Source organism: Clupea harengus, chromosome 8 (assembly GCF_900700415.2).
Source record: "Clupea harengus chromosome 8, Ch_v2.0.2, whole genome shotgun sequence".
NCBI classification, from domain to species: Eukaryota; Metazoa; Chordata; class Actinopteri; order Clupeiformes; family Clupeidae; genus Clupea; species Clupea harengus.
Genome location: NC_045159.1, coordinates 21,358,890 through 21,373,230, shown reverse-complemented (window position 1 = coordinate 21,373,230; position 14,341 = coordinate 21,358,890). Strand labels below are relative to the sequence as shown.

Genomic DNA, 14,341 nt, shown 5'->3' with positions numbered 1-14,341 from the left:
CCAGCCCGTTATCACATGCACATTTTTTTGGTTGGAAAAAAGCTACATGTCTGCTGATGGTTAGTTTCTAACATTTCGTTTTAACAAGAATAATAAATGATGGAAGTAATGCATGAAATTAATTATTTAATTCAAAATGAAATGCCTAAAGTGTTGATCACCAAATATGAGATGAAAGGACCATGCTAGAAAGTACAGGGATAAAGAGCTACATGCTAAATAATTGTAATCTTAAAAAAAAGTATAGGCTATTTTAGAGATCCTTTCAAAGATCTTGCCTGAGCAGGAGAAAAAAAACATACCACTGCTTCTAGTGGGCCTTATAATAGTAATGATAATGGTAATAACAATAATATATAATTGGACAGATGAGCCAAGTACATCAACTTCAGACAAAGAGCCAGATGAGAACAGAACAGACTTGGAAAACAGGGAAAGGAGAGACGACACAGAAAGTCAGGACAGGATGCCAACAAGGGAGGATATTGAGATGGAGAGTGAGGCAGAATCCTTGAATACAGATGTTTTGCAGAGATTGAGTAATCCAACAGATCCAGCTCATGTACAGAGCAATAATCTTAAATACAATCAGGCCTTCATCAAAATTTCACATTCAGTCAGGCCTTGCCGTCCTATTGTGAAGTTCCCAAAAAATGCAGAAGGGCGCTCTTTTCCAGCCCACTGGTATGGTGATGACCCCTGGCTGGAATATTCTCCACAGAATGATGCCATGCTCAAATGAATTGCTGTATTTGAGTGTTTTATTTATTACTATTAATAAAGACCCTGTTCTTCTCAGTTCTCCATACAGTCCGTGTGATTTTTTTTGTTGCCGGGTGGGGGTGGTGGGGTGGTGCCCTTTTTTCAGGTCGGAGCAATGGCCCTTCAAAATTCCTGTGCGCGTCCCTGCATCTCAACCCTAGATTTATGTAAGGATTTAAAGATGTAAGCCTCGCTGATGTGCAAGCAGATAAGTAACCGTATTACGTTTAATCATAGTCTTTAATAACATTCAAGTATTCACCAGAGTAATTACAGAATATGACTTGAATGAATTGAAAATTGATTAAATGTTAAAACAAATATTGCACAATACAGATTAGTAAATGTACAAAGCTAAACAAAGTATCTTCATTATAAACAGCCATTCATGTCATGTCAAGATACGAAATTCACATAAAAGACATGAAGACGTTATCATAAATATCAAGTTACATTTCTTTCAAAAAGACAGACAGCAAATATCTGTACAAAGTGTTGTATAAAAAGGTCTTCTGGCATTAGTATAAGCACTTTGATATTGAATGTTGGCACTGTGTTGCATGCAAATGAAATCATACTGTATGTCTACTACCAAACGTCAGTGCTAACTCGACCATAACACAGCACACTGTAGACGAGTAAAGGCTGTAGGTAAGCAGACTGTCAGACTCAAGGTTAGCCTGCAGTTAATGAGAAAAATCACACTTCGGGTTGTAATGTAAATGGATTATAGTTCCATGCCCCTATTTGAGAAGTTTCACAAGTCTACTAAACAATTTACCATTAAATCACTCAAACATATGTCAATCTACATTACTGACAAAGAAGGGGATTACCAAACAAGTTATTGGATTACTCACCTATTTCATGCAATAATCTGCAGTGTTGTAAATAATAATAATATATATATCAATATATATATATATATATATATAAAGAATTTAGTTTGGTCTTAGCAAATTATGTATATGGATGCTATATGCTGATACATTCATATCTATTGAAGCTATTGCTCTATTTACCTACATCTCAGTCCAAAGTCATCCAAAAAAAGTGAAAAACACTTCTAGAAAAAGACATGAAAATACTGCACCCAGCAGAACTGGTTCTCTAGGCAACAACACTACATTCTATGTTCACGAGTCGGGTGGAGCCAGGTAGGATTTGGGCACTTTATAACGAAAGTACACAGTCTAGAGTCAGCATATTGAAAATGTTGTTTTAAAACCAACCAGAAACCTCGCAAAAGCACCAATCACCCTTTGCTGTCGCCTGTTACTTCACACAGCTGCTTTCAGCTTTAAGACTGCTTTCCAATGTTTCAAATACACTCACCCAAATGTAGACCAACTTCCTAGAAGGTTGTCTCCTGACACATAATGTGATACATATCTCGTTCCATAAACTTATGTATTCACATATAAAGTGGCTGAACCAGAACTCCAAAACACATTTTCTCATATATTGTGGCCTGCTGCTTAGAATAAATGATTTTAGTTTGTTTAAGCAGTAAGGCTGGCACCACAGTCAAGGAGGCAACCTTTTGGATCAATCAGTTACATCAGGCATTAAACCGCGGTGCAAAAACTGATAGGGATTAAGGACATTAGTCTACCCCTTCAGTAGGGAGGCAATCCATAACCTCTAAGGATCATACATTCTCTGCCTAGTCTCACAACACAGCGTTATCTTCCTAAAGTAGGCAAAAAGATACTTTACAATTCTCTACTTGACATAAGAATCTCAGTTTATGTTGAACTTCAGGATACAAAGAAAAACATCTAGATGCCACTGCAATTTACAATTTTGAAAATATACTTACATCTGAGAAAAGCAGAAAAATGGTAGGATTTAAAAAAGACTTAAGAAGATCACCTTCGATCATGCAAATTATCTACCAGTGAATCAGATGTGTTCACGAATGTAAACAAGCTGAACTACGGGGTCTTACACACGGTGGAATGGGGATTTGGTCCCACGTTTACTTGAAATGAGGGTAGAAAAATACATTCTCACTGACTGTGTTTGGGCCGACACCTGACACCACGACACCATAACACCGGTCAGTCCTGACTAACGACCTCGTCGCAGGAATGTGATGGCGGGCTTCCACACAGCAGACGACTCTGGGACAAACCCGGGCCAGAATCAGGCCAGAATCAGGCCAGAATCAGAAACTGCATGGTCTCTTTCAGCTTCAGGTTTCCCACAGGGTTTTAAGTCCAAACCATGAGAAGAAAGAATTTTCCAAACTTTTTTGTTTAGTTTTGTTTTGTTTGTTGTTTGTCGTTTTTCTTTTTGTTTCACCAAAACCATATAGAAGGGTATTCAGGACGATGTGACTTCAAGTAGTGGTCATATGCCAGGCAGACTGTTTGACTTTGCGGTGGTTCATTGTACCGTATGGCTTCTCTGAGACTTAGTGTGTCCGGAGTTCAAAGGCATTTTTATGGGAGTCCCAGCGACTCAGACTCACTCAGTCTGGTCAGTCACTCAGTCTGGTCCGCAGGGAGCTTCCCGCTGGGTAGAATCTGAACCAAAGGCGGGTAAAGCCTGACCCAAATAGTCACTGTCTCTGGAAGGGATCCCGCACAGATTTGCCACCAGTCCAGTCCACAGCTATCATCTATTTATCAACTGCCATCTCCACTACACACACACACACACACACACACACACAAGTGCACACACACACAAGTGCACACACACACACACACACACACACACACACACACACACACACACACACACACACACACACACACACACACACACACACACACGCACATGCATATATACACACTCACACACACACACAAACGCACATGCATATATACACACTCTCACACACACACACACACACACACACATACACTCACTCACACACATACACGCACATGCCCACACACATACTGACTCACTTACTCACACACACACTTACACATACTCACCACCTCCTCATCATCACTCATCACACATTTCTCTCTCACCCTGCTTATCTGTGTGTGGTGTCTGCAGTAGTCAGCTACAGCAGAGTCTGAGCTGAATGCTGGGAAATGTAGTCTGACAGCAGGCACATCTGGGCCAGATCAGGGCCAGTTCTATTCCAGAGTCAAAATATCCCCACCCCCAACCCCACCCCACCCACACCCCAATCCCCTGCCGCTTTGTCTCTAATACATCTCATCCTCGTCTCATTGTCTGTATCATATCTCATAGACTGTGTCTCAGGTTCCCTTTAGAGCGAAGAGGAACTCTGGCTGTAGTGTCGCAGCATTAGGCGGTCGTAGTTCGGAGAAGGTTGCTCGCCCACGACCGCCTGGGAGGCGAGGGAGGTGGAGGACCCCGAGCCCAGGGACGAGTCTCTGAAGGGGGACGGGGGCTGGAGGGCCACCAGCTCCTCCAGCTCCGGGGGCTTCACCGCAGGGGGGGGCTTCACCGCAGGGGGGGACTTGAAGGTGCTGCTGCCCCCCATCAGCCTTGCAGGAGACAACCTGCCCCCCCCGGGGGCCAATGCGCAGCCGAGGGCGTGAGGGTTGACATTGCTGACGGCGACGACCTCCGCGTAGGTGGTGACGGTGGCGGGCAGCTGCATTTCGTGCTGGATGAGGAAGGAGGGCGACGGCGAGGAGGGCATGCCGCTCAGGACGCCAGCGGTGTTGCCAGGCGACGGGGTGCTGCCGGGCAGCATCATGCTGTTGAGCTCGCTGATGTTGGCCGTGAAGCGGTGCACCACGCAGCTGATCTGGTCCATGATGGAGCCCTGCGGCGGAGGGCCGACCCGCTGCTGATGCTGAGGATGCTGAGGGTGATGCTGCTGCAGCTGATGCTGATGCTGATGGTGCGCCTGAGGATGCTGCTGGCGCTCGTTCAGGTACGAGGGCAGCGGCACCACCCGGTCTTGCCGCTCTACCTCCTCCGCCGCGGCTGCCTCCTCGTCCTCGCGAGACCGCAGAGAGGCACGCTGGGAGACGGTGGGGATCGGAGACGGGGTGCGGGGGCGGTAGGTGCCCACTGGGTGGCACTGTGCCCCCTGCTGTCCCTTGTTTGCCATCTTCATGCTCCCGTCGCCCGACATCTCGCAGTCCTTGGAGAAGGGTTTGATGATGGCAGTCTGGTTGACCTCCTCCTTCTTCTTGATGTGGATGGAGATGCGCTTCCATAGGTTGGGGCGGAAGCCTCGCTCGTTTGCAGCCCAAGTCACAGACTTCCCATTAGAACTGAGACACAATGAAATGATGCTAGTGAGATTGGACTCCATAGACAGTTCCAAGACATGACAATCATTTTAAAAATCATAATTATTTTGTGGCTTACTACTTTCATACTCTGCTGCAAGACAAAATATTAAGAGCAAAATGTCTAAATCTAAAAAAAAAAATGTACACCTTTCACCAAAACATGAAAGTGGCCATTTGCTAATGACAAATGTAAAGCTGACATCAATTATTATTATAAAATGTAATCAAATGTAAACAAAGCATCAACCAATATTGAGTTCCAATGCCTTTTACTACTATTTGTTTTTGATTCAAATTCAAATAAAAAAAATGTTAAATTAAAATCTCTGTCTTCAGAAACAAGATCCAAACACTCAGAATGTTGGGGTCACTATACATTTGTTTGTGCAATTAATGACATATTTTGCTCAAAAAATAGAAATAGTCCACTCTCCATTAAGCACCTCTCCAGAACGTACCTGACTTCGTTCTCTGACTTGCGGCGTCTGAACAGATTGGCCAAACTGCTGGAGCCGCGCGCGTTAGCGGCCGCCTTCCCGTCTCCCACGTGCATCCGCACGACGGTGGACGTGGTGAAGGCGCTGCGCACGTTCCTCTCGGGCTTGGCCAGCATGATGTAGACCTTGGGCGCGAACATGCATCCCAGAGCCACCGTGGCGCTCAGCGAGACGGAGAAGCACATGGTGATGATCTTGTAGTTGGAGCCGAAGTAGATGGGCACGAAGGCCAGCCAGATGATGCAGGTGGTGTACATGGTGAAGGCGATGTACTTGGCCTCGTTGAAGTTGGCCGGCACGTTGCGCGTCTTGAAGGCGTAGAAGGTGCAGCTGAGGATGAGCAGCCCGTTGTAGCCCAGCGGCGTCACCACCCCCAGGGTGGAGGTGTTGCAGATCAGGTTCACCTCGCGGATGCTGGGGTAGTCGTGGATGACCCGCGGGGGCTCCACGATGAAGAGCGCCACGATGATGGCCAGCTGGAGGAAGATGAGGATGAAGGCGATGACCAGCTGGGCACAGGCGCTCATGAAGCGCGGCTTCTTGGTGCAGATCTTCTTCTTGCTGCCGGCCAGGATGCGGGCGATGCGGTTGGTCTTGGTGACCAGGGCCGAGTAGCTCATGGCGGGGGAGAGGCCGATGACCAGGCGCTGCAGGTAGCAGTAGGCCACGTGGGGCTTGGCTATCAGGCAGAAGGTGCACAGGTAGCCCAGGCAGATGCCCGCCAGGATGATGAAGCACAGCTCGCGGCTCGACGACTTCACCACCGGCGTGTCGTGGAAGCGGATGAAGATAGACGTCACGAAGGTGGTGGCCAGCAGGCCCAGGCAGGCAAACACCACGGCGGCAATGGGCTCAGGGTCGCTCCAGAGGAGATAGTGCACAGGAATGGGCTCGCAACCTGATCACACACACACACACACACACACACACACACACACGCGCGAACACACACACACACACACACAGGAGAGGTTCATTTTATTTAAGTTAATTAAATTAATAGAGAGAAGATGTAACTTGATTTTAAATGTCCTTAGGTAACATGCAATTAATATAGAATTACAGTATTACAGTATAATATACATTTTATATAGGTATATGTTACTGCTTGTGCTTTGGGTTAGGTTTATTGTTTAGTAACATGTAATACTTAACTAACCTGAGTACTTATTACTTTACTCATTACTCATTATATAATAAGTATAAGTATATAAGTACATTACAATAAGGACTCTTAATATAAAGCACAACTGAATATTAGGATGTGGCCAAAAACAGTGTTACTGAAACTTGTTGAGGTATGGAAAGTTGAAATGGTACTGTCTTCCGATACTCATGTGTGATACTCATGTGTGATACTCATGTGCGATACTCATTGTATAATTAGGGCAGTCACCTTTCAGGTCGTCTGTGGGCCAGTCCCCGAGCTCACAGGCACGGCAGGTGTACTCGTCAAACACGTACTCGTTGTCTTTACAGGGCGTACACGTCCAGCAGCAGCTCACCTCACCTTTACGGATCACCTGGAGAGGAGACAGACAGAGGACATCCAGGTGTGCCAACACAGCCGAGGGCGTGATACAATTATTTTCACAAGGTTGTAGGAATGACACGGGGCAGAGTGAAAAGGGAGCTTTCTGTCCGATAGAAGCCTATGTACTCTGTCTTTGGATACAGATAGAAGCCTGTGTACTCTGTCTTTGGATGCAGATAGAAGTATATGTACTGTGTCTTTGGATGCAGATAGAAGTATATGTACTGTGTCTTTGGATGCAGAAAGAAGCCTATGTACTGTGTCTTTGGATGCAGATAGAAGTATATGTACTGTGTCTTTGGATGCAGATAGAAGTATATGTACTGTGTCTTTGGATGCAGATAGAAGTATATGTACTGTGTCTTTGGATGCAGATAGAAGCCTATGTACTGTGTCTTTGGATGCAGATAACAACCTTATCCTTAGTCGTAGGTTTAGCGCCGTTGTTTAACTACAGATTGCTACCATCTTTGTCATGCACAGCTCTTTATTTGCTATTAAGTTTACATCATGTTTTGGGGGCGATAGTGGTTCAGGAGGTAGAGTCGTCATTCAGCAATCGGCTGCTAGTTCAATCCCGACTCCTCCTCACCAAGTGTCGTAGTGTCCTTGAGCAAGACACTGAACCCCCAACCGCTCCCGATGTGCAGGTTGGCACCTTAGATAGTAGCTTCCGCCATCGGTGTGTAAATGGGTAGATGTCTGAGGCATTAATCTGTAAAGCTCTTTGAGTGCTCTATGAGTAGAAAAGCACTACACAAATGCAGTCCCTTAACCATTTACCATTTACATGTGGATTGTCTGTGTTGTAGTCCAGTATCTCATTACATGTGGATTGTCTGTGTTGTAGTCCAGTATCTCACCTTGATCTGGGCCTTCTCGCAGGGCTCGCTGCAGACTGATGTGATGATGGCACTCTGGTTCATCCAGATCTCCTCGTCATCCATCCTCAGGCCCCTGTTGTCCCAGCTGCCCACGTGGATGTAGTCGTACTCGTCATCGCTCATTTGCTTGAAGTTCATGATCTCATACCTGACGTGCCAAACATTTACACAGACACACATATTCACGTATTCACGCACGCACACACACACACATTTACACACACACGTACATATGCACACACAAACACACACACACACACACACAAACACACACATGCAAAAACGCACAGATATTCACAAAAAAGCACACACACCGGACACACACACATACACACACACATACACACATGCAAACACACACACAGACAGCAGATCACAGTTCACAAAAAGCACACACACACACACACAAAAACATGCAAACACACACAGAGACATTCACAAAAAAGCACACACACACAGTCACACAGTCACACACACACACACACAACGTCACACAGACACACACACACACACACAAATGTCTCAGGAATCCCACAAAAGCCAAAGGATGAGAGTGTGAGAGGCAAGGATGAGTGTTTCCTGGCGCACTGACTGAAGAGGACCTCTTCTCAAGAACTCTTCTCTTGAGTTTGCTCGAGATTTCAACAGCAAGTTCACCGGGTCCCCTAAGAACACTTAGTCCCACATTAGGGTAAACACCTCAAGAACAGGGCAATCAGCGTTAGGTAACCCAGGTTGCGAAATCCCTTTAAAGCCAAACTGTGACAAACAAATTATCTTACAATGGCACAGTGGTCCATCTGTGTTCTATTTACATATATTCATTTGGAAAATGCTTTTATCCAAAGCAACTTAAATACACAATACAATATAGTATATTTGGGTCTGCATACTATTACAGTAGTAGTTTAGTAGGTGTAGTATATAGTAAGTAAGTAAGTAGCATATAGCAGTATGAGTCTTGTCTGATGAAGAAGTTATTTCTCAGCTGACGGCTCAAAAATTACCATGACAACTGTGTCTTAACTGCAAGCGAGTGCTGTCACAGCGCATGGCAACACATTGTTGCTGTCCACATTGTGACTCCACATGGCAACCGTCAATCAATGTTCCAATGGCACGTCCTGAATTCTTTGACAATTCATTTCAATTCAATACAATTCATTCAGCACGTCAAGTAAAATAAGTACAGACGGCGCATCTGTCAATGCTTGGGTCAAAAACATTGCGTTGCATTGTGACGCATTGTGACGCATTACTCTCTGACACGATTAACTTTTTACCGTTGTCGCTCACTTGCGTCTCTGCCAATAAGGACACGGTGTGAGAATGCGAATAAGTCACACCTACAGGTTGTATCAAGCTTACAGCCTTACCACACTGAGCACGCCCGATCTCAGAACCTAAGCAGTGTTGGGCCTGGTAAGTACTTGGACCACGTGCTGTAAACTGAAGCTGGGTGGGCCAAGTGGATTTACTGGATTACTGAAACGTTGATCGAGAACAAGTGGAAACTCGCTCTTGATGGCCTATGCTCCACTATGGAGTGAGAAGGCGGACAACAGCAGGTTGGATCAGACCTTCACACATCTTGCCTTGGCAGACTCTCTCACAAACAAATGAGCGTGGTTTAGCACTGCCGACTGTGCAAGTACAGCAATCTAGACTATTCTCATTCGTAGTTCCACGTTGGTGGAACGAGCTGCCTAGCACTACCAGAGCAGGGGCGTCCCTCTATTCCTTTAAGAAGCTCTTGAAGACCCAACTCTTCAGAGAGCACCTCCCTTCCTAACTTGCACTTCTACTAGTACTTAACTTGCACTTACAGAAGTTACATTCCTGCACTTTTTTTCTATTTCTTATGTAAAATAGTATTTATTGTTACACTAGGTCTCTATTGCTCGTAGCTTGCTTGTTCTCTCCCTTGTACGTCGCTTTGGACAAAAGCGTCTGCTAAATGACTAAATGTAAATGTAAATCAGACTACAGAGCACAGTTATCTGTCTGCTTAGAGCCATCGCCACAGTGCACAGCTATATGTCTGCTTAGAGCACAGTTATCTGTCTGCTTAGAGCCATCGCTACAGTGCACAGCTATATGTCTGCTTAGAGCACAGGTATCTGTCTGCTTAGAGCCATCGCTACAGTGCACAGCTATATGTCTGCTTAGAGCACAGGTATCTGTCTGCTTAGAGCCAGCGATACAGTGCACAGGTATATGTCTGCTTAGAGCACAGCTATATGTCTGCTTTGAGCTGTCGCTCCTACCTCCCAGGGGAGTCTCCCCTCTCATCAAACAGGATGACCTCTCCAGACACCCCGGTGAAGTTGGTCTTCATGAGGAAGTCCAGAAGCTTCCGGCCATCGATGGGCCGCATGGCAGGGCACAGGCCCACGGCCCCGGGACACAGCGCCCCCTGCATGGTGTGCAGGCCGTAGGCCATGGAGTAGATGGCGTTGATCACAAAGCCCATCTTGGTGTCCTGGGTGTACTGCTGACGGAGGGACTCTTTCTCTGAAAAATAAAATTGGGAGGTTTAATTCATTATTCTTTAATTATGCTATTCTTATTCTTACGTGAGGTTTACGGATGTTTAGCCTAATAGTTTATTAATTGAGTCACACGTGTATTAAAGGTGCAGTCTACGATTCTAATCATATACAGTTTTTGTGAAATTCAGGAAATTGTGCCTCACAAACTTCTAGCAGTCGATTCTGTGTTTGCGCTAAAATCCAGTGTCCGTACACAGTTCTTGCTCTGTAAATGGGCAGCAAACATAGTGGCTTGGACCGACCCATAAACAATTCTAGCCAATCAACAAATTGCCTCAAGGATGGGTGTAATTTGATTGGCTGTTGAGCTCAAATATCAACAGCCTTTTGCCAGAATCGCAGATTCCACCTTTATAAGTGCGTTTTTGGTGTTGATGGGAGGTGCACTAACCGGTGCAGGTGCGGTTGTATTTGCTGTTCTCCAGGGGGTGACCCTTGAGCCGGCACTGGAAGCGGTGCTGCCAGAACTCGGGGAACCAAGGGTTGCGTAGGTTGATGTCCGGGCGCAGGTTCAGGTAGTAGTCATCAAACCAGTTGACGTAGGCAGACTGAAGCTTGATGGTGATTCCACCAGCAGCCTCTTTATGATACCCGTCTGTCACGTCATGCCGATCTGCCCATCCATCACTGGAGAGAGAGGGCCAGAGCGAGAGAAGGAAACAGAAAAACAAAGAGAGAGAAAGTAAGAGAGAATGAAACAGAGAGGGAAATAGAGATAGAGAGAGAGGAAGAGAGAGAGAGATAGAGGGAGGGAGAGAGAGATAGAGAGGGAAACAGAGAAACAGATGTTTTCAGGGAACATTCTCATGGATAAATGTTTTTGCTGAAGGAACTTTTGAATAGTTTGACACTTTATCTGCATATTCATGCGATTGTGTAAGAAAATACATGCAGGTTAAAAAAACAGCATTATAGGTGGAAACACCTAGAATGTTAAACAGCTTTATAACACACTTAGGCACTCAATACTTCTTGATCACACACAAACACAAACACACACACAAACACACATAAACACACACAAACACACCCTCACACTTGAATCATATTTGCCATCACTGGATACATGGAATATGCAGTTCTGTTCCCTTCTGATTTGTGTTTGTGTGTATATTTTGTATATATATATAGTTATATATATAATATTCAAGATTCATTTTCTGAATATTTTACAGCGTTGTTCAAAATTTCATTGCCAGCTCTCACACCTACTCAGCTTTCTGTTTTACAGCTAAAGTGTGAGACTAAGACATGACTAATGTTCATTAAAGATGAAAAAGATTAAAGAGGTAGATATTGTTAAGAGGTAGAGATAAAGTAGATAGCATTAATTCCGTAAATACCCTCAAGCACATTCCTACAAACCTATGGTATGCACACACACACAAACGTATGCAAAACATTAAAATACATTAACTGTCACAAACACACACATACACAGAGAAAGACAGAGATAGGGAGAAACACACACACACACATCTTTACTGCCCAAAACAGAAGGTTCCCTCTCAAAACCGCTCTACCCTTCCAGCGAGTGAGCTAGCGAGCGTTACACAACCCGCAGCGTGGGAGGTCTTTGTATCGTTTATATTCCCCCTGAGCAGAAGCCAAGGGTTTCATAACTCATCCTTGGAGGCGAGAGCGGCGGGTATCAAAAGCTGAGAGGCCTGCATGTTAAACAGCGCTCCGGCGTTATGCTGCTCTGGGCTGCTACTGAAGCTGGAGAGCCCTGCATGAAGCCTACACACTGACCTTGCCTTCCCTTCCCGGGGCAGCCTCCGTCCTCCACCATGGCTGCCTATACTGGAGATGATAATTGCATAGACTGACTGTACAGCGGCAGGTAGCAGAGCGCTATTTATAGGATAGAAGTCTGGAAAGTTCTGCACCAAAACAGTCGCTGGGATTACGGTTGCGTCTGTAAATGTCGATATTTAAGCACTGCATTGGACGATACATGTAGAAGGCGATGTAGATTCTACATCTCAACTGATATTTTTGGCTTTAATGGAAAAGTCTATGATATTCTGACGGATGCGAGACGGGTCATCGGTACTAATCAGTCAGCGTAAAAATAGACACCCGAGTCATTCTTTTACCGAACCGGTAGGCTACATGTGCCGAGAAGAAACCTGACAATTAATATTAATGAAATGAATTATTCTGGAAGATTAAATAGGTTTCATAGTTAGCTGCACAATGCTTATCAGCATTATAAAACAGAGATATCTTGCTGCAGTTGGCGTGCTATCGCCACAGAGAGAAGTAGGCTACATAATGTGAAGTGCAACTATAATGAGTCTGTAACTGTAAAAAACAAAGCGCTGTTTTTAAACTGGGTGTGAGTGATGCTTCTGCGCTCACAAGAGGGGATGGAGAGGATGGACAGTGAGTACAGGGAGAAGAGCTGTTCAAGTACGGGAAACATAATGGTTCATCATCCCGCTCGATTTAAAAATGAAAACACAACCCAGCCACTCAGAAAATAAATCTCATCCATGTGAAGGAGGGCCGCGGTCTCTCGTCAGACCGCATTTCAGCACCAATTAAATTTGTTGTGAATCAGAATCATTATTCATATGTATCTTATATTCACATGTCTCTTATAGCTAGAATTAGAGTTAAACATGAATTAGTCTAACATGTTCTCTAAACACAATGTGCTCTGTTGTAATTCTGGCAGCAATGAGTCCTCTGACCTTGGGACTGACGTACGTCTGTTTAGGGCCTGAGTGTCTGCCTGCAAGGTCGAGGAGTGACTGTTTGTTTTTACATCTTTGCAAAGATGTGTTTGTCATGCTTTTGTGTCTTTGTGAAGGTAAGTCTGTGTCCTGGTGCGAAAAATTAGGACGCTTACTAGAGGATACCTAAACTTTAACTTAAAAGTTTTTCTCGCCTAATCAGAGAAGTTGTTGGATCTGCACGTGAACCCTTCCTCTCTCTCCTGGTGCACCATTGTAAATAATAAAGCCTTGTTTCCTGATGAAACACTATTCTTCTGACTGAGTCTCCAAGACTGTGGTATAACAAGACTGTGGTATAACAAAATACCCATCATCTCCCACTTTCAGTAGGGATCTTTTTTTTCTCTCAATCACGCATACACACACACACAAAAACACAAATGCATGCACAAGGCACATGCGCACTCTCTCAAACACACACACACACACAAAGACAACGCACACACAGACAAAGTTTCCGGTGGCACAAGGTAACAACTACCCACAGCTTGTCACTTCCTTTTTATTGAATATGATGGAGGTTTGGTGAGCTCCAGCTCAGCAGCAGCAGCAGGTGAAGTAATAGGCCTTTAACTTCACTTCCTCCTGCCCCCTCAAAACACCACTACCACTGCCACAAATCAGGCCCAGCATTCCCACAGAGGCCATAGGTAGCGCAGTGCTACTCGGCTGCCCAGAGAGCGGCTGATTGTGGAGCGGGTCAGGCCCATCAGGTCCACCTACGGCGCTGGTCCGTGCCACATCTGGGCCAGGCCTGGGTCGGGTCCGCGCCGGAGGCGGCTGTGAGTTAGCTGGGCGTCCCCAGGAAAACCTCCCTAAACGGAGATGAAAAGCCGGAGCGCCGGAGGGAGAGAGGCGGCAGATCCTCCCGAGCCGACTGGCACCGCTGCTCAGGGGCCCGGCAGAGACGCTGACACCGTTTTTAGAAATAGACACCTCTTTAAATATTCAGCCCCTATATTCATGAAACTAGAAACTAGAAACACACACACACTCGCTGACACATACCTAGACAACTCATAAAAGCATGAAAATTGCACTAAAATGTTTAGATCCTTTTCCTTTGAGGGCTTTTAAATGTTTTTGTAAGATTCTAAGATAGATTTTACCAATATATTATATCCAAC

The 14,341-nt window shown here is 45.2% G+C and overlaps 1 protein-coding gene across 1 annotated transcript; it reads right to left on the bottom strand.

Annotated features, from left to right (window-relative positions):
• Positions 1-3,704: 3,704 nt before the first annotated feature.
• On the bottom strand, positions 3,705-12,262 carry grm5a (glutamate receptor, metabotropic 5a). Its single transcript, XM_031572726.2, has 7 exons — positions 12,223-12,262; positions 10,862-11,143; positions 10,186-10,432; positions 7,898-8,066; positions 6,897-7,023; positions 5,462-6,398; positions 3,705-4,982 (listed from the first exon to the last, which is right to left on the bottom strand). The coding sequence occupies exons 1-7, from the start codon at positions 12,260-12,262 to the stop codon at positions 4,001-4,003; spliced, it is 2,784 nt and encodes a 927-aa protein (XP_031428586.1). The 3' UTR covers positions 3,705-4,000.
• Positions 12,263-14,341: the final 2,079 nt, after the last annotated feature.

Coding starts and splice junctions, on each gene's coding strand:
- grm5a (XM_031572726.2), bottom strand. CDS start 12,262: ATGGTGGAGGACGGAGGCTGCCCCGGGAAGGGAAGGCAAG. Junction 7,024..7,897: donor GCGAGAAGGCCCAGATCAAG/GTGAGATACTGG, acceptor TCTCCTCTCCAG/GTGATCCGTAAAGGTGAGGT. Junction 4,983..5,461: donor AAGTCAGAGAACGAAGTCAG/GTACGTTCTGGA, acceptor ATTGTGTCTCAG/TTCTAATGGGAAGTCTGTGA.